Here is a 19,845-nt window from a genome sequence, read left to right as displayed (position 1 = left end):
CACCACATTGGACTTGTGCAAAGGGTACTGGAAGGTACCACTTGAAGAAGCATATTTTGCGTACACTGCATTCCCCAAGGGCTCTTCCAATTCACGGTCATGCCAATCGGACTTCACCGGGGGACCGGCAATGTTTCAGCGACGTATGCAACGGTTAATGCAAGGATGTGAGGACGGCTCTGCAGCATACATGGATGAAGTGACGTTTAATGACATCCAACACCTGCATCAAGTCCTTCAGAAACTTTACCAAGCTGGGCTGACACTGAACAGCTGAAATAGTGAGTGGGCCAAACCAGAGACTACGTACCCAGGCTACAAACTGGGTAGAGGGAAGGTGAGACCACAAAATGTTTGACTAAGTGGAGGCAATCCGAGACCACGCCCTCGCACCAAAAAGCAGGTCAGGCAATTTGTTACCATTGCAGTGCCACTCCTCAACCTCACAACCAAGGCTACCAATAGCCCAGTACTAAAAGAAGTGCCTGGCTATCAAGTGGGCCTTGGATAGCCTGATATATTATCTCCTGGCAAGAGTATTTGATCTGGGCACGGATCACAGAGCACTAACGTGGATCAATACCATGAAAAACGGCAATCCCGGGATAAATTGCTGGTATCTCTCTTTGCAACCCTTCAGATTTTTGATTAGGCATAAAGGAGGAAAGACTCCCATGATACGGCCACACAACGACCCAGTTACCTCGCCCGGAAAAGGGAAACCGGGGCCCCCTGCTGGAGCCAGACCCGGGAGGGGAGCTCGTCGGCGAGCGTCTGGTGGCCGGGCCTTATCCCATGGGGCCCGGCCGGGCACAGCCCGAACTGGTCACGTGGGGTCGCCGCCCTGTGGGCTCACCACCTGCAGGGGTCGGCATCGGAGTCGGGTGCTTTGCCCAACGGGCAGTAGGCAAAGGCGGGGATCCGGGTGTGCTGATCCTCGGCGTCGCAGACTGGTTCTGGGGACGTGGAACGTCACCTCTCTGGCGGGGAAGGAACCGGAGCTAGTGCGGGAGGCGGAGCGGTACCAACTCGATATAGTTGGGCTCACCTCCACGCACGGTACTGGTTCCGGAACCAAACTCCTGGAGAGGGGATGGACTCTGTTCTTTTCTGGAGTTGCTCAAGGTGAGAGGCACCAGGCGGGTGTGGGGATACTCACAAGCCATCAGCTGAGCGCCACTGTGTTGGAGTTCCACCCGGGGAACGAGAGGGTTGCCTCTCTGCGACTACGTGTCGCTGGGGGGAAAGCTCTGACTGTCATTTGTGCTTATGCACCAAATGGCAGTTCAGAGTATCCGGCCTTCTTGGAGTCACTGGGCGACATCCTGGAAAGGGTGCCACCCGGAGACTCCATAGTTCTGCTGGGTGACTTCAACGCTCACGTGGGCAATGACGGAGAAACCTGGAGGGGGGTGATTGGGAGGAACGGCCTGCCTGATCTGAACCCAAGCGGTTTTGTTATTGGACTTCTGTGCTGGTCATGGATTGTCGATAACAAACACCATGTTCGAGCATAGGGTAGCTCATAAGTATACTTGGTACCAGAGCACCTTAGGCCAAAGATCGATGATCGACTTTGTGGTCGTATCGTCAGACCTGCGGCCGTATGTCTTGGACACTCAGGTGAAGAGAGGAGCAGAGCTGTCAACTGATCACCACCTGGTGGTGAGTTGGATCAAGTGGCCGGGGAGGCTGCCGGACAGACCCGGTAAACCCAAACGTGTAGTGAGGGTGAACTGTTCGCGAGGTCTTCAACTCCCACCTCCAGAGGAACTTCTCACGCATCCTGGGGGAGGCTGTGGACATAGTGTCTGAGTGGGCCATGTTCAAAGCCTCCATTGCAGAGGCGGCAAGCAGGAACTGTGGCCAGAAGGTCATTGGTGCCTGTCGGGGCGGCAACCCAAGAACCCGCTGGTGGACACCAGCGGTGAGGGAGGCCGTCAAGCTGAAGAAGGAGGCCTTTCGGGCGTGGCTGGCCCGGGGGTCCCCTGAAGCAGCAGACAGGTACCGGGTGGCCAGAAGGGCTGCGGCTCGGGCAGTCGCTGAAGCAAAAACCCGGGTATGGGAGGAGTTTGGGGAGGCTATGGAGAAGGACTTTCAGTTGGCCTCGAGGAAGTTCTGGCAAACCATCCAACGACTCAGAAAGGGAAAGCAGGGCTTGTCTCAGGCTGTTTTCAGCAGGGGAGGAGAACTGCTGACCCGGACTGGGGATATTGTCAGGCGGTGGAAAGAGCACTTCGAGGAGCTCCTGAACCCGAACAACACGTCCTCTGTGGAAGAGGCAGAGCCCGAAGACTCGGGGGAATCTGCACCTATATCCCTGGCGGAAGTTGCTGAGGTAGTCAAAAAGCTCCTCAGTGGCAAGTCGCCGGGTGTAGATGAGATTCGCTGAAGATGCCCAGATGCTGAAGGCTCTGGACATTGTTGGGCTGTCTTGGCTGACACGCCTCTTCAGTGTCGCGTGGAGGTCAGGGACAGTACCTGTAGAGTGGCAGACCGGGGTGGTGGTCCCCATTTTCAAGAAGGGGGACCAGAGGGTGTGCTCCAATTATCGGGGTATCACACTCCTCAGCCTCCCTGGGAAAGCTTACTCTAGGGTGCTGGACCGACGGTCGAACCTCGGATTCAGGAGGAGCAATGTGGCTTCCGTCCTGGCCGTGGAACAGTGCTCTTTACCTTGGCAGGGTTGCTGGCGGGGTCATGGGAGTTTGCCCATCCAGTCCACATGTGCTTTGTGGACTTGGAGAAGGCTTTCGACCGTTTCCCCCCGGGAACCCTGTGGGGTGTACTGCGGGAGTATGGGGTACCGGGGCCATTGTTACGAGCCATCAGGTCCCTGTATAACCAAAGTGAGAGCTGTGTCCGCATTCTCGGCACAAAGTCAAGCACGTTTCCTGTGGGTGTTGGACTCCGCCAAGGTTGCTCCTTGTCACCGGTCCTGTTTGTGGTATTCATGGACAGGATCTCAAGGCGCAGCCGAGGTGAGGAGAGTCTCCGGTTTGGTGACCTCAGAATCGCATCTCTGCTTTTTGCGGATGATGTGGTTCTGCTGGCTTCATCGGACCGTGACCTTCAGCACGCACTGGAGTGGTTTGCAGCCGAGTGTGAAGCGGCCGGGATGAGAGTCAGCACCGAGGCCATGGTTCTCTGCCGGAAAACAGTGGATTGCTCCCTCTGGGTTGGGAATGAGTCTTTGCCCCAAGTGAAGGAGTTCAAGTATCTCGGGGTCTTGTTCACGAGTGAGGGTAGAAGGGAGCGTGAGATAGACAGGCGGATCGGTGCAGCGTCAGCAGTAATGCGGGCGTTGCACCGGACCGTTGTGGTGAAGAGGGTCGATCTACTTCGATTTACTGGTCGATCTATGTCCCAACCCTCACCTATGGTCACAAGCTTTCGGTAGTGACCGAAAGAACGAGATCGCGTATACAAGCGGCCGAAATGAGCTTCCTCCGTAGGGTGGCCGGGCTCAGCCTTAGAGATAGGGTGAGGAGCTCGGACATCCGGAGGGAGCTTGGAGTAGAGCCACTGCTCCTTCGCGTCGAAAGGAGCCAATTGAGGTGGTTCGGGCATCTGATCAGGATGCCTCCCGGGCGCCTCCCTTTGGAGGTTTTCCGGGCTCGTCCAACTGGGCGGAGACCCCAAGGGAGACCCAGAGCCTGCTGGAGAGATTATATATCTCTCCTTGCCAGGGAACGCCTCGGGATCCCCCAGGAGGAGCTAGAATGCGTTGCTGGGGAGAGGGACGCCTGGAATACCCGGCTTTGCCTACTGCCACCGCGACCCGACTCCGGATAAGTGGGTGATGATGGATGGATGGATGGATAAAGGAGGAGTGAAAAATGTCAGCAGATTACCTGTCACATTTGCTGAAACTCCGCAATCATGGAGCGGAATGGAAGTAATGACAGAGAGAGACAGCTTGGTCCCTGGTTGCAGCAGCAAAATAGTTTGACATTCATCAAGTGTTACGCCCCTGTAAGGGGGAATAGAAAGAATAAAAACATGGACATGATGTTGCTGTGATCAAGTCCAATGTTATAATGCATTTTCTAAAAACATTCATATCTAGCCTACATGTTTCTCAACTGTTCACCAAACTTAACAAACAGTGTACTGTCGCTTTAACAATTAGAAAAATAAAGCATAGTCCCTTTAAGAAAGTACACAATTAGAAAAATATTACAGCATCTTAAAACAGCATTAGAAAAGAAATACCTTTACAGTAGCTTTAAACTGACTTCGAAAGTGACCTATTCCACCTTTAAAATAAACAGCATGATATACGTGCATTGTTCCAATACTTAATACTACTACTATGCATTTAACCCTGAGCATAGTTCACTCTTGCTGTGATGTAAATCTTGGTGCACTACGTTTCCTATGATACTTTGCAGTGACGCACAATGTCAATAATTTCCTAATTGAGCAGCTGAAAGAGCGGCCTTTTTAGCTTGGGCTCCTGCTAAAAATAAACAGCAACATTCCGATCCAGAAGTGTCCCGAGTGTTTCTCCATTTCATGACATAAACTGTAACATTTTTGCATTACTAAATTAACCATACAATGTAAAACGAGTACAGAGCAAACATGCTTTGTCATGAGATGCTTCCTCACAAAATGGTGGACATTAGGTTTCTACTATGCTGCTTCCTGCGTAACGCAGCTAGCAAGCATGCTACATCAAGGCCACATTTCCAGATTTAGCCAAACTAATTTCACAAGCTATAGTTACTGCAGAGGTATTTTACTCCCTGCATGTTCCTTATAGCATAGGAAACATATGTACACCGTGAAACATCTACCTGTAAGGGGGAATAGAAAGAATAAAAACACAGACACGATGTTGCTGCAATCAAGTCCAATGTTTTACTGACCAAAAGCAAGCATCACGTTGTTTCCATACAGGTCTGAACGAGGCATTAGCGATCGACAACAGATAGATTGATTACAGAGGGATAACTAAAATTGATTAAATAAGCAAACTCAGCAATTTACAGCATTTTAACTCAGCAATTTTAACTTTTATCCTTTTATACCCAGTGCATAGCATTTTTGAAATATCTTGTCTTTTTATACACAGTGCACATCTAGTGTATGTTTTTTACATTTACAGTCAGGTCCAATGAGTTCTGAAGCATTTGGCTGAATATGAGCAGATAATATTGCCCGAAACACCCAAATTCATCCTGCTGCTTTTGTCAGCAGTCACATCATTAATAAATACAAGGGAACCAGTTCCATTGGCAGCCATACATGCCCACGCCATGACACTACCACCACCATGCTTCACTGATGAGGTGGTATGTTTTGGATCATGAGCAGTTCCTTTCCTACTCCATACTCTTCTCTTCCCATCATTCTGGTACAAGTTTTGTCTTATAGGTCCATAGGATGTTGTTCCAGAACTGTAAAGGCTTTTTTAGATGTTGTTTGGCAAACTGTAATCTGGTCTTCCAGTTTTTGAGGCTCACCAATGGTTTACATCTTGTGGTGAACCCTCTGTGTTCACTCTGGTGAAGTCTTCTCTTGATTGTTGACTTTGACACACATACACCTACCTCCTGGAGAGTGTTCTTGATCTGGCCAACTGTTGTGAAGGGGTTTTTCTTCACCAGGGAAATCATTTTTCTGTCATCCATCACAGTTGTTTTCCGTGGTCTTCCGGGTCTTTTGGTGTTGCGGAGCTCACCGGTGCATTCTTTCTTTTTAAGAATGTTCCAAACAGTTGATTTGGCCACACCTAATGTTTTTGCTATCTCTCTGATGGGTTTGTTTTGATTTTTCAGCCTAATGATGGCTTGCTTCACTGATAGTGACAGCTCTTTGGATCTCATATTGAGAGTTGACAGCAACAGATTCCAAATGCAAATAGCACACTTGAAATGAACTCTAGACCTTTTATCTGCTCCTTGTAAATGAGATAATGAGGGAATAACACACACCTGGCCATGGAACAGCTGAGCAGCCAATTGTCCCATTACTTTTGGTCCCTTAAAAAGTGAGAGGCACATATGGAAACTTGTAATTCCTACACTGTTCACCTGATTTGGATGTAAATACCCTCTAATTAAAGCTGAAAGTCTGCAGTTAAAGCATATATTGTTCGTTTCATTTCAAATCCATTTTGGTGGTGTATAGAGCCAAAAAGAGGAGAATTGTGTTGATGTCCCAATATTTATGGACCTGACTGTATTTTACCATTCAGTGCATTCAGAATTGCATCATTTTAATAACCATTACACAAGCACTCTTTACATTTTCTCCACAGCCTTTATAGTGGTATCGTATTCGTGAGTACATACATGGGTAAGTGGTATCACTAGCTAGCTACTTACTTTACATGCATGCAAATACTAACACATAATTTATCCCAAATGTCCATGCTATAAAAGAAAGACACCCACACACAAATCCATACATTAAATACATTTATTCTTATCTGGGTTATTTTAGTTGGGTTTGTGCATTGTTGGTCCGTTTGTGTTTGTTTGCTGTCTTTTGTCTTTGAGCATTTTGCTGTTTGTGGTGGACTTCCTGCGGTTTGGGGTTCTGGTGTTTGGGGTTTTATGGATGAAAATCCCACATTGCACATACGGGCTTTGCAGTAAATTACAGAGTACATATTTAATATTTATTCTTTTTTATTTATGGGTAATTGTAGTGTGAGTGTAATTAGGAACGTTGACATGCAAATTATGTGTATTTTGTCATTGTATTACTTTTTGGGTTAAAGTCCTGAGGAGTGGGCTGAGCCAGGGCAGAGGCTATTGTGTTAAGAGGAGCCTGAGGCTGGCAGGGCAGTTCAGCTCTGAGCCTTGTTGCGGAAGGTTCTCAGACTGCTCCTGAGTGTGGCTATTTGGAACCTAAGTATTCTTTTTGTCCTTGTAATTGCCCTGTCTTTATTGTTTATATTGCAATGCTATTAGACTTGAGAAATTCTTGAACTTTTAGTATTTAGTATTTAGTAAATATGAAAAAAACATGGAATAAAGGTTTGCATGTATTGCTATCTTAATAAGTCTAATGAATACATAATAAGGTGCCCACTGAGTGTATATTTATTTTGTCTCTTTATTTGGGCTTACATTTGTTTTTGTCTTGTTTTGCCTTGTATATTTGCTGATTGGAACGTTATTTTGCACTGTGGAGTCTCTACCCTTATTGGTGAGAATACCCCTCTGTCTCCACCACTGAGATTCATTGAAGAGATACAATTTTCTGAATACTGGGAGCATTGTCTATTCTTGGTGAAAAAACTATATTTCAATTAATGTTATGCATGCTGGAAAAGAATAAAAAATCATAAATCATAGTTCTATTTAGTCAATATAATAAGTTTACTACATATTGCCTTTTTAAATAAGAATTTGTAACTCTATAAAATCTATTATTATTATTGCTAAACCTGCTCCAGTGATCTTTATTCTACAGGCACTTTCTTTTGCTAACCTTTTCCTTAATAAAATATCTCTTCAACTGTGGACCACTTCTCTGACTTCTTATTGTAAAGAACTGTGGAGACGTAAATAATTATGTGTAACTAGGTGTATGTGTTGTTAAAAAACGACTTTCTAGGGCATAACTCCCTAGGTGGCATAATCGTTAAACTAGCAGCCCTACGCCCTTCCGTTACAAACACATTAGACATTGGGCCTTTTTCAGGATCCAGTCCTCACATGACTCATTTGGGAGGAGGCTGAGTTCCCACCAGCAGCACTCTCGTTTTGCTCCATTTCCTCTCTCATTTTCACATGTTTGTTATTCTGAAAACTTCTTTGCTCATGCCATTGTTTTTTGTCATGTCTACAAAAAGTCTTTCAGTCCAAAACTAATCAAGTCCAATTTCCGAATTTCATCACAGCCTTGTTTTTTGAAGAAAGCTGGAAGTATGTACAGTATACGTATTAAATTCAGAAATTAATGTGCAATTTCACCAGTGTTATGTTATCCTGAAAATCCATATGACAGTATGGATTCATAGTAGCACTCAGATTGAAGTGTTCAATCGTAGCACTCAGACCTGGAAGACTAGTTAATAGCTGACAGTCAATATTGTTAAAGGCAGTGACCCTAAGACATTTAACCATTGTACCCAACTGCCTCAGAACAATTTCCTCTCCTAACTGCATACTGCTAATCTCTTTAACACATGCTGTGCCCCACATGACTGGAATAAACACACTATACAATTTACAAGGCTCTCTCAGTACAGAATAATTCACCCACTGGAACCATTCTTAGTCCTGCCTGGGCTCAGTTCAGGTTTCAAGATATTAATAAAATGCAAGCCTGTAGAGGGGTATTAACCATTGCCATTTCACACTGCCTATCTGTGATGTTTTTATGTTTCGTTCTTCGCAAACCCCAATTGGCATGCTCAGTGAAAATAATTGGTAATAACACAAATACTTCCTCCTAGTCCTATGTTTTTTACCCATACAAAAATTAATGTGTGACATTTGCCTTTTTACATGTGAAAATCATAACTTCACATGGTAATTTAACATCTTCACATGTGAATGAAAATATGTCCTGTGACTGGCTTCAAATGTGAATGACAATTTTTATATGACAACAGATGACACTTGCAATTGCATACCTTTTCCATTTTCCCCATGGGATTATTTTTATAGTTCACTATTCATATGTTGGGTTTTGAACACAATTTCTTCATATGGGTACAGCAAACGGCAAAATACTTTTCGCTCCAATTCATGTGGAATACATTACAACTGGTACAGTTCTTTATAAATTGTAAAAGTGCACATAAATGTACTGGTTCAAAGCCATGGAATCATAATTTGCATCTCTATTTTCAAATTCATCTATAATTTCAAATAAATAATATTTATTCAATATTAAAGAGATATTCAATATCAAAAATTGTCTATAATAGTAGATGGCTGGTTGAGCTATTCCTGGAAATCACTGAAAAGAAGTCACCCCTCCAAAATTGAACTGGAACCCTACAACTTTACAAATCTAAATAGTTTACCTTCTATAGGCATTGAAGGGCCTCCTGTAGACTCTGATGTAGGAAAAACACATAGTTTGAAAATGAAACCGCATCTATTTAATATTTGAATGTACAATGTTTAATGAAAACCAGCTGTCTTTGAAATGTAAATTCATCTTTTTGAAAGGATACGAAACAAAAACCTGTTACAGTGCCTTAGGGTAGGACAGGCTCAAAATTGTGATTACAATCAACAGTGCCCAGGATTATGTGAGTGGAAAGAAGATCATGGGCCTTGCAGTGTACATATGGTATAATGCCCATGGATTTGTTTTATAAACACAGAGGTTTGTAAGTGCCAAGTAAATTTGTGCTGGTTTTAGACTTTATTGTGTTTGGACCTATGATATTTATTTTTCACAAAACATGCAAAGGTATGTTGATGATCTCCAATACACTAGTGATCAAAAATAATTTCAGTCACAGTTTTTTCTCCGTGTACAGTATATGTTTGCACGCACACATACAGTCACATGGGTGTATTATATCCAGTCATGACACTTTGGTCCTCTTTAGTATTTCTCAGATCTCATTGGACTTTCCCATCATTTTGGATGCTGACCAGATGGCTTGGGTTTGAGTTCCAGCACTTGTGTCATATGATGTTAGGGAGTTTTTAGTGTATTCCTCATTGTGCCAATGGCTATGGGTAGCACTGCCGCCTCACAGCAAGGAGGTCCTGGGTTCGAATCCCCGTCAGCCGGGGCCTCTCTGTGTGGAGTTTGCATGTTCTCCCCGTGTTTGCATGGGTTTCCTCCGGGTACTCCGGTTTCCTCCTACAGTCCCAAGACCACATCTACTGGTTACGCAGGCACATACCTGGTTGGCATGACGGAATAGTCCAGGCTATTAAACCTATGCTCTTTCCTGCAGTCGGCGTCTGAGCCCAAGGAACCACGGACGATAGAGCTGTGCGAGAGATGAGGCCGAAATCGACCCAGGTGACAAGTGACAGAGCGAAAGCTACAGTTAGGTTTTGTTTGCCTTTGTTATTTTAGTTTGTTGTGTTGACCCTGCTCCTGTGAGGGTAACAGATGAAGACCTTTTTATTTGTTTATAAGTTCTCTTGCTCTCTCTCCCTTCCCCCGCCTGTGTGACAAATGGTCCAAGCGATGGTTCTGTCCTGCCTGGACTACTGCAATTCCCTCTTGGCTGGCCTCCCAGCGTCTGCCATCAGACCCCTCCAACTCATCCAGAATGCAGCAGCTCGTCTGGTCTTCAACCTTCCCAAATACTCACACGTCACCCCCCTGCTTACTTCCCTCCACTGGCTGCCTGTCATGGCTCGCATCAAATTCAAAACATTGGTGCTAGCCTTCCCAGTAGTTAAAGGGTCTTCCCCAGCTTATCTACAAAAAATCATCAGACCCTACACCCCTGCCAGACCTCTTCGTTCAGCCTCCACAGGCCGCTTGGCACCTCCCCCTCTCTCCAAACCTCCACATCACGCTCACGACTACTGTCTGTTTTGGCTCCACGGTGGTGGAACGAACTCCCCGTTGAGGTCAGAACTGTAGAAACTCTCCCCACCTTCAAGCGCAAGCTGAAGACACACCTCTTCAAGCAGCACCTCTCCCCATCCCTCCCTACCTCCCTGTGAACCTTAATTGTTGTCTCTGTGACTTGCTTTGTGTATCGGTATTCTTAGTTGGCTAGGTAAGCAGTGCTTGGATAGTTAACTTTGGTCACTTTTGCTCTGTTTCTTTGTTTCTTTGTTCTCAAAAAAAATAAAAAAAATAAAAAATGGCCCTCGTCCTTATCTTTGTTGTACAGGTAGCAATTGAAATTGTACTTCCCTCTAGGGTCTTTCAGCGAACTTATCCCTGGTTATGGGTATGCACTTTGTTGTACGTCGCTCTGGATAAGAGCGTCTGCCAAATGCCAATAATGTAATGTAATGTAACAAATAAAACACCGGAGGAATCCGACATCCACTCTACCTCCCTGTGTCCGTCTCTTCTGTCCGCCCAGGGATGGCAATTATTAATAAACTATCAATTAATCTAATATTTGTGCAATTTCCCATTTGATGGACATTTATTTTGCATGGTGTGCCTTTTTATTAAGCTTTCTATTCATGCTTTTGTGACCAAATCACAATCATTAAACATGCCAATATATTTCAGCTATAGAGCAAAAATCGGGAACACTCACGGGTTCCAAAAGGCTCCTAGGTGTTTGGTATTCAATGTTCCCAGACATTCACATGTCACCCCCCTGCTCAGCAACCTCCACTGGCTGCCTGTCATGGCTCGCATCAAATTTAAAACTTTGGTGCTCGCGTACCAGGCAGTTAAGGGATCAGCCCCTGTATATATTCAATCACTTATCAAGACCTATACACCATCAAGACCCCTCCGTTCTGCCACTTCATGCCGTCTGGTGCCTCCCCCTCGCCACACCTGCACTTCTCGCTCACGACTGCTGTCTGTCCTGGCCCCACGGTGGTGGAATGACCTCCCGGTGGATGTCAGAATGGCAGAGTCTCTGACCTCTTTCAAGCGCAGACTGAAGACTCATCTCTTCAGGCTACACCTTTCCCTCCCTAACTCACCACCATGATTAGCCTTATATATGCCATAGACTGTAATGGCACTTGTATAGTTGTATAGATATTGTTGTTTTTTTGTATTAGCCATTGTATTGTTGTACTAGGGGTATTCTAGCTGCCAATTGTGGTATGCTAGTTTGGTAGTTGATATATTCTTTAAGGGTTCCAATTGTATCTGTATGGTTACACTAGGACTCGAAACTGTACTGTCCTCTCAGGTCCTCTTCGCACTTGTACTTGTGTTTGATCTGCACTTCGTTGTACGTCGCTCTGGATAAGAGCGTCTGCTAAATGCCTTGTAATGTAATGTAATGAATGCCTCTTTGTTCCTCAGCTGACTGCATTTATCTGTACCCAGTCTCTACCTGGGGATGGCCGACCCCAGCACAGCTTCTGAAGAGTTAATTGCTTATCAGCTGTCTTGTCCTTGCATGAATTGCGGGTAGGGGACCATGGTGCTTGCTGACTGCCACATGCCAGCATTCCCAAGAATTGATATAAGGATTGGGGACAGTTTCTGTCATTTGACTCTAAATCAATTTCCTATCCAAGTAAATTATCTTCTATTTTATTTATTTCTCTGTCCACATACATTAATTTAAGGTTGAATTCAAATTCTAAACTGGCTCAAGTGCTCCAGTTTCCAGTATGTGTTATTGCGTAAGTTTTGCTGACACTTTTTAACTGCAGGCCAAAAATGCCAAGTAAGATCCCTTTAAAATGCCTGGCTTTGTTTCACTTAGAGCTGAAAAAGCAATGATAAAGCCTGACAGCACTGATATAAGGCTGATGCAGAGTCGGTGCCAGAGCAGATCTACTGGAGGGGCATTGGGTCATCGGCGGGGGGGCACTGCCGTTTGAGAAATATTTTAACGCAGTGGCGACGAAATAGTCCAACACGGCAGAAATGTTATCAAAACATAAAAAACGAAATACGTTTTTCTTTATTAATATGAATTATTTAATTAGCGAATTTCGGTTTGGTTTTTTTGTTGTTGTTAATTCCCATATCACGTCACTTCGAGGCTTTGTGGTAGCCCTATGCACACAGTTTATGCAGTCACACACACAAAGACAATAATAGAATGTAGAAAGGGGTGGGGTAAAGTTAAGCCCTCTCTCTACTCCACCTGGGACGGAGGATCACTCAGATGACACACAACGGAGGGCTGTCGTGGAGGCTAAACGCAAATAAATGCAGTTTACCCACCTCTGACATGTCAGAAATAGAGTTTATCCACCTTTCAACAGTTTATGCACCTCCAGAAAACCATTTAGTAGGCCTACCACTGGTTATAAACATTGGATAACAACCTCCACCATCATCAAAAACACCCCTGGACAACATATAAGTAACAGGACAAGACGTTATCACCGACATAAGCACATACTGAGGCACGCATTCGGGCAGCAAGTAGCCTAATGGACAAGCCACACACCAAGTAGAACTGATATAAGCCCATATATCTTTCAGGCAGCCAAGTATAAAACACAAATGCAGATAGACCCAGCAAACATCCATCAACAATTCACCTGCTTAGTAGGCCTTATCATGAAAGCCAGGACTGGCTTCAAGAAGTGAAATTAACTTACCGTCAGAAGAGTTGCAGGCGACGAGAGTTGCTGCTGAAAGTACTATGTCCTTCCATTCACTTGTGCATTTGCGTGTCTTTCTCGAATGCAAGCTGCACCAACCGGGCCTTTCTCTCGTGTAGCATTGTGCGTCTGTGTTCCGAAAAAACATTTCTCAGAGTGGAGAATGAATTCTCAATCATTGCTGTGGATGCGCCAAATGTTAATGCATGTTTGAAAGCAGTCAGCACACTGGGCATGGCAATCAGATGGTTGTGGTACGTTGAGATGATGTGCTGTATGGTCCAGTCTCCGTCCATTGCTTGCTTTTGTGACATTAAAAACTCTTTAGCAACTTCAAATTCAATTATAATCGATTGTGACAGGTCGAGAATATGCTTCACAGCTTTCCCATCAAGGAAGTTATCACCCTCTGGATTTACTGCTGCAAGTGCACTTGCCAGTTGTGAGTTGCGCTCGCTGAATCTACGCTCCAGTTCCCCAACCACCGAATCAATAGTGTTGAAGTACAATCTCCGAAGTTCAGTTTCCAAGTCATCATCCCCTCTGTGTCCTCCTGTAGGCCCCATAACGATTTAACCATCCATTCGTGTGCTCTCTATGCGTCTCCGGTTGGGCCCAGGTCTCAGTGACTCGCTGGTGGCCATGGCAGTATCCAGCACCTGCTTAAACTCTTCATCACAACTGAGTTTTTTAACACATGCTGTTGCACTCGCCACAACACTTAAACCCGTCAACAAGTCAGTGTCCTCTCTCAGGAGAAGTTTGTTTGGTGGGTCCAATAGAGAAAGGACTCTGTGGGTTAAGTTGGCAAGGAACATGAAACATGGCTCAGATACCTCGCGCAGCAGGCCTGTAGCTTCCATTCTTGTCTCTGCGCCATAGTTCAGCACAGAGTCAGCATCGGTCAAAATCGATTTTATGTCACTAAATGACTTAAGAATGACTGAGACAGTGGCAAGATGCCCTGTACATCTCTGCTCCAGAAGACGTTTAAGATGCGCACCTTTATAATGCATAGCAACTGTTGGCTTCCTACAGAATTTGTAGAGGGAATTGCACACCTCAAAAAACTCCAAAAGTGTGGTCTCTGCAGACATGGCATGAACCACAACCAAATGCAACTGATGGTTGAGGCAGTGCACATATGGTATCTCACGTCCAAGTCTCTCCTGTAGAAGTTTCTGAACACCACCACGTTTCCCCAACATAAGCGAATCTCCATCATATACCTGACTCAGAATTTTTGAGGTATCCAGGCCAACCTTGTTAAGCTCAGTCAGAACGGTGTCAGTTAATGTCTGTGCGTCACCTTTCTGAGCCGTAGCGATGCACAGTAGATGCTCTGTAACTTCGTATGAATCATTCACAAACCGAAGCACAATCGATATATCTCACACCCTGTGGGGTCACACATTCCATCAACTTTCAAAGTGTAATAGGAGTCACCAACTTCCTCCACTATAGCCTCTGTCACCACATTACTGAGTGTTCTTATAAGTTCATTTTGCATATCATGACAGGTGTAAGTGGCATTGCGAGGGATTGTCTTCACCACATTAGCCAATTCAGGATCCTTTTTGATGGTCTAATAAAGCATGGAAAGGAAAAGTCCAGACCCCCCCTGTGACATGTCATCAATCTTCCCCCGTAGCGGCAACAGGTTCTCAACCAAGAACCCAACCACATCTATTAGTGAGGACACATAATACCAGTTTTTCCTTAGTTTATCTGCATTGTTATAGGATACTGTTTTTTGGACAGGCCTGTCAGTCCCTAGATCATCAACCGCTGTCCGCTGACTAGGAGGGCTTGTAGATCGTTGTTCTATGGTTGTGCTGGTTAAGTCCGTTTGCGGTTGTCCGCAGCTAGCATTAGCAGAAGGGCCAGGTTGGCTCTCAGAGACCGTGGCTGTACTGGTAGTGGTGGCCGGAGTGTCAGAGTCTGCTGCTGGAAGAGGCTGAGGAGGAGGAGGTCTAAGCCATTTTCGTAAATCCATTTTTTGGCGATAATTAGGCTGTCTATCTAGACGGACAACTGCTATTCTTTATAACTTTAAATGGATTTTGCCCACTGCAGCTCAACGTTAAAAGTGAAATCAAATATAACAAGTTCACTCAGCGACCAATGATCATTGACCAAGACCGAGTAACCTGCCATGCACACCCAAAATTATGCGTTTTCCCCGTTAATTTCATTTTATTTCATTTAAGTTACAGTTTGCAAAAATAACTAAATAGGGATATTTTTTTGGCCACACCATGGCCTGTGGTAGGAGGGGCATCAATGCTCGCTGAGGGGGGCATGGCCCTCGAATGCCCCACCATGGAGCCGACACTGGGCTGATGTAGGCACTTCGTTGCACTCGATCTGTGGGAGGTAGCCAAAACGTATAGTGTGGAGGTAATATGTCCAAAAAAGTTGTGGCTATGGTGCCTACCATGGAATCAGATTTTTGTCAAAACTTCCAAAGAAATCAACATAATTTTGACATAGATTTCTGCCAAAATTATCAATAATAAATAAATCTGATTGAGAGCAAAGAAATACATATTGTACATAAATGTTGATTTCAAGTATAAAACTTGCTACAATACAATTTCTTTATCTATGCCACTGCAAACTATCCATTTGGATGTCACAGATAATTGTTTTGTATTTTGTTAAAGAAACTAACAAATTGAGAAATAGACCACTTTTCAGATAAAAACTTGATTGAGGCTGTCTGAGATTACCTGGAGAGCCAGAAAGATGTGCGACAGCCAAAATCTGCAGAAGAACTGTGGCAAGTTCCAATGTGTTTGGAACAAGCTACCAGCCTATTTTCTTCTAAAACTGCAGGACAGTTTAACAAAGATAATTGATTCAGTATTAATTGTGAAGGGTAGTCACAACAAATATTGTTTTTCATTTTATTTTTAACTCTTTACTGCTCTTTATAGTACATTTTTCCAATCTTTAGAAACATTTCATTATATTTATGTTTTTTTTTTTACATGTGCCTAAGACATAGCATAATTTTGCATAGTACTGTGCATACTGTATTTTGTATATATTTTTGTTCAAGCAACATAAAATGTTGTTTTCATAACCATATGGTGTTTCAGTCATCCCGCAACTCCATAACATTACCAAACATTAATTTCTGCTTTAAAATGATGATTCTTTTGATATGTGCTTTGTCTGCCATATTTGTCAGGCATGGAAAACACATCCCCTGTCAATTACATTTAAAAGGAAGAAACACACATTTCAGGGTACAGATGGCAGAAAATCTTTTGGCCTGGTGTGTCCAAAACATAATCAAACGAAACACATTATAACCTTTACTAATTAAAACATGCATGGAGAGACACAGTCTTCAGTATCATTTTACTAACTAACAGTATGTACACTTTTTGCGATGGAAAAGGACAATTACTATTTACAATTCAACTTTTACATTGTGTCTATACAATTACTATATATTTATAAACATGGCTGGATTACTATTATTATAGATGGTGTGCCCACACATATGCACATACAAACACACCTGCATGTGTGCTTGTACACATATACCTACAGTTGCACTTTTATGCACAGACAAAAATTATAACACATAGTAATATACTGTACATATAGAAATACATATATACATTATGCCAATACAAATGATTTTACAGTCATTTAAGTACATACAGTATATAATTCCTTCAGTTCTGAGTACACTTGTCTTACGGCTCAGTATCTTATTATTAATTCCCACATAAAGTTAATTCAATTTGCAAAAGATACTAATGTGACTAACATATTGATACATATATGTTATGCCTTTAATATAATATGTACAGATGTCATGCAGAACCAATTAAATCTTTAAAATTGACTACAGATGATTTGATAAAATCGTATTCCTCAGTCAAATTAATTCACAAGATTCAGTACAATAAATAGTTGAATCTAATATTGCTCCCTTACCGAATAAAATGACAGTCGTATGAGTGCATTTTGTATTTATGACATACGTGTAGTCCACCAGGATAGTCTTTGTTAAAGCTTCCCTTCATTGAAAATCCTCTTTGCAGAAAAATGAGAGGATGCTCCTTGTAGTACCAGTTGCTATTAATCTACATATGAAGGGATCCATTGAAATGCATGAGACTGTACTAGACATTTGTAATAACAATAATTATATACATTGGGAGAAATTAATTTGGAGAAATACTGAGTCCGGTTGGCCTAAACTTAGACTGCACACTGCATGTGCCATGATGCCCAGATGCCCAGCCTATCTAATAACCTTTAGATGAAATATGCAGACTAATGTTTAATGTTTGTATTCCTCCTCTTTGGTGTGGTGGTCAGTGAGGCTAGTTCGGGTCCCATTGGATGAACTGAGCTGCAGTGTCAGAGCTTCTCTCCTTGTGGCCTCTTGTGGCTCTGCTGTTGCCTGAACCTGGGGACTAGACACCACATACAGGAGACAGGGAGAGCTGGTGAATACAATACATCCAGTTCAGTAAATAATATCAACATTAGAAGTAGAGATAACAAAAAGCACAGCATACAGCAAGAGGATATATTTTTACAAAGAATAAGATATGTTGTCACATTTAAACTGTTTCTTTTGAGTCAAACCAAATATTCCAGAACAGAAGCATGCAGATTCATTTATTATATTGTTATATCAATGGACAATTAGGTACAGTGTGAGTGTGAGGTAAGTCATATAGTCATATTAATTAATCGAATTAATGATAGGTTCATCTTTAGACACATTTGCAATGCATTTTCAAACTGGAACATCAGACTTGTTAATATATAAAACGATAAGCGAGAAAGTCTTGAATGTTTTCAGCAACCATTGACCAGGTGTAAATCTGTTCATGCTTACACTGTTAAGGAGCAGATGACAAGGTGGGTGTCTGAAAGGTTTTGGAAACTGAAGGGCCCTCCCCTCCCATTGTTACTGCCCGCACCTCTAGCTTGTAGCCAGTTCCCGGTTGCATGTTCGACACTACAAGATAATTATGGTTCTGAAAAAGACAAGATGGTGATACCTACAGATGAGGATCTTTGGTACCAAGCATTTTCTTTAGACTAATGAACAATCTACAAAAGCAGTACAACAATATTGAGCTTTTAATAATGTTCCTGGATTTTGCATAAATGGGATAGTGTGTGAAATTGTGACAGCAGGCTTACTGGTGCCAGAATCTGCGACTGGGAAATTATGCTGTTGGGTAGGCTTTTGTGTCGATTATGCGTGGTGACCTCTGCCCAGGTGACCTGGAAGCCTGTGATGAGGGGGTGTCTGTGTGGTGTCAACACCCTCCATAAGAAGCTGCCAGTGATGTTTCCTTCATGGACTGAGAATGAGGCAGTCAGATTTTCCGGCTTGGCCAACACTTTCAACACAACTCCTATATGGAAGAGAAGAGAGTCAATCGCTCACTGCTTTGAACCAATCAAAACACGATTATCGGCCTGCATCATGTCTGAGCTCCCTCCATTTTGGTTTTGTGATGCCTCACTTCAAATATGTGCATCCTTATCGCATGGAGTTTAGACAAGTTGAGAGATGCAAGCTGGCATGTGAATGTCTGCTACAGAAGGTGTCATCACCCCCCGAAGAACCGATCAGAGTGCTAGTAATTCCCTTATCTAGGAACCGTGGTGCTTGGCTTAACAGACAAAGGATATCTCTTGTTGTGCAGAATGGCTGGTGAAGACTGAAACCCTCAGGAGAGATATTGTTACAGACACCGGGGAGAGAAAACAGAGGTAAATAACTACATAAGCATGCATTTAGTCATCTGCCTCACCTTCTTCCTCAGGGCATTGGATGTACTTCCGGCTCTTAGCCCTGAGTGCGGAGCAGGGTGGGGTGAGGAATGTTGTACTCTCTGTTTTGGAGGCACCCTTTGACCTTGTCACATGAACTGTGACTTTGTACTTGCAGGAGAACAGCAGGCCTGGGAGGGTCATGTAGTTTTCCTGAGGGGGAAACATGTTGGTCAGACGGTAAGCCTAGTGTATTTGTACTTTTTGTTCCGAACTCAAGTCTTCTTGAAATCAGTATTTTTTGCAATATTTTTTTATTTTCTCTGATTCGGAAATGTTTAGCTTGATAATCAAATCTAACTCCACATGTTGTTGCTGTTGTTCAGAGCAGGGGCGTGTATCACAAAGCACGACTACGGAGTTAGCAGGATAACTGTGCTGAGTAAAACCCGGGACCCTCCTAAATTTGGAACATGGACTGAACGAAAAAGAGAAGTTCCAGGTTTTATGGATATCCAGCTAGTTCTTAATCCTGCTTTGTAATACAAGCCCCAAATCTCTGTATTACCTGGGTGATGGATTTCTCTGGTCCTCTAGTAACATTGTGACTGCAGAATTCAGGCCCCCAGTGGACATGGTATTCGCTGGCAGCTGAGCTCCAAGAAGGGATAATACAATATGAATATGAGTAGGAAATAGGAAATAAAGAAAATGCAACATCACTGGTACTGTACACGCACAAAACTGACAGGATGTTCACCAATCACCAAGTATATTGTTAGCACCCAATACAACAATGGTGGTGATCACCTTGCTAATGATAAACAACAAACTTGAAACCTAATACGCTATGGAATTATTAAGCCTTTCTACCTAGATGCACATACCCAAAATGTATCAGTTAATTTAATCAGTAATA

At 43.5% G+C, this 19,845-nt stretch overlaps 1 protein-coding gene across 2 annotated transcripts in view; it reads right to left on the bottom strand.

The window, feature by feature from the left end:
• Nucleotides 1-16,152: 16,152 nt before the first annotated feature.
• The window catches only part of LOC133124841 (anosmin-1-like), a 49,325-nt gene continuing 45,632 nt past the window's right edge, over nucleotides 16,153-19,845 (bottom strand). Inside the window, exons 10-14 of one of the 2 annotated variants that reach the window (XM_061236372.1) lie at nucleotides 19,495-19,577; nucleotides 18,968-19,139; nucleotides 18,348-18,565; nucleotides 18,037-18,178; nucleotides 16,153-17,605 (exon numbers count right to left, since the gene is read on the bottom strand). In XM_061236372.1, the coding sequence (XP_061092356.1) occupies nucleotides 18,041-18,178; nucleotides 18,348-18,565; nucleotides 18,968-19,139; nucleotides 19,495-19,577 (611 nt within the window). In that variant the 3' untranslated portion in view covers nucleotides 16,153-17,605; nucleotides 18,037-18,040. The remainder of the gene's footprint in view (nucleotides 17,606-18,036; nucleotides 18,179-18,347; nucleotides 18,566-18,967; nucleotides 19,140-19,494; nucleotides 19,578-19,845) is intronic. The other variant, XM_061236374.1, reaches the window with a different exon arrangement.

The sequence above is a fragment of the Conger conger genome, chromosome 3 (assembly GCF_963514075.1).
Source record: "Conger conger chromosome 3, fConCon1.1, whole genome shotgun sequence".
NCBI classification, from domain to species: domain Eukaryota; kingdom Metazoa; phylum Chordata; class Actinopteri; order Anguilliformes; family Congridae; genus Conger; species Conger conger.
The sequence above is the reverse complement of the archived record's forward strand: the minus strand, read 5'-3'. Positions and strand labels throughout refer to the sequence as shown.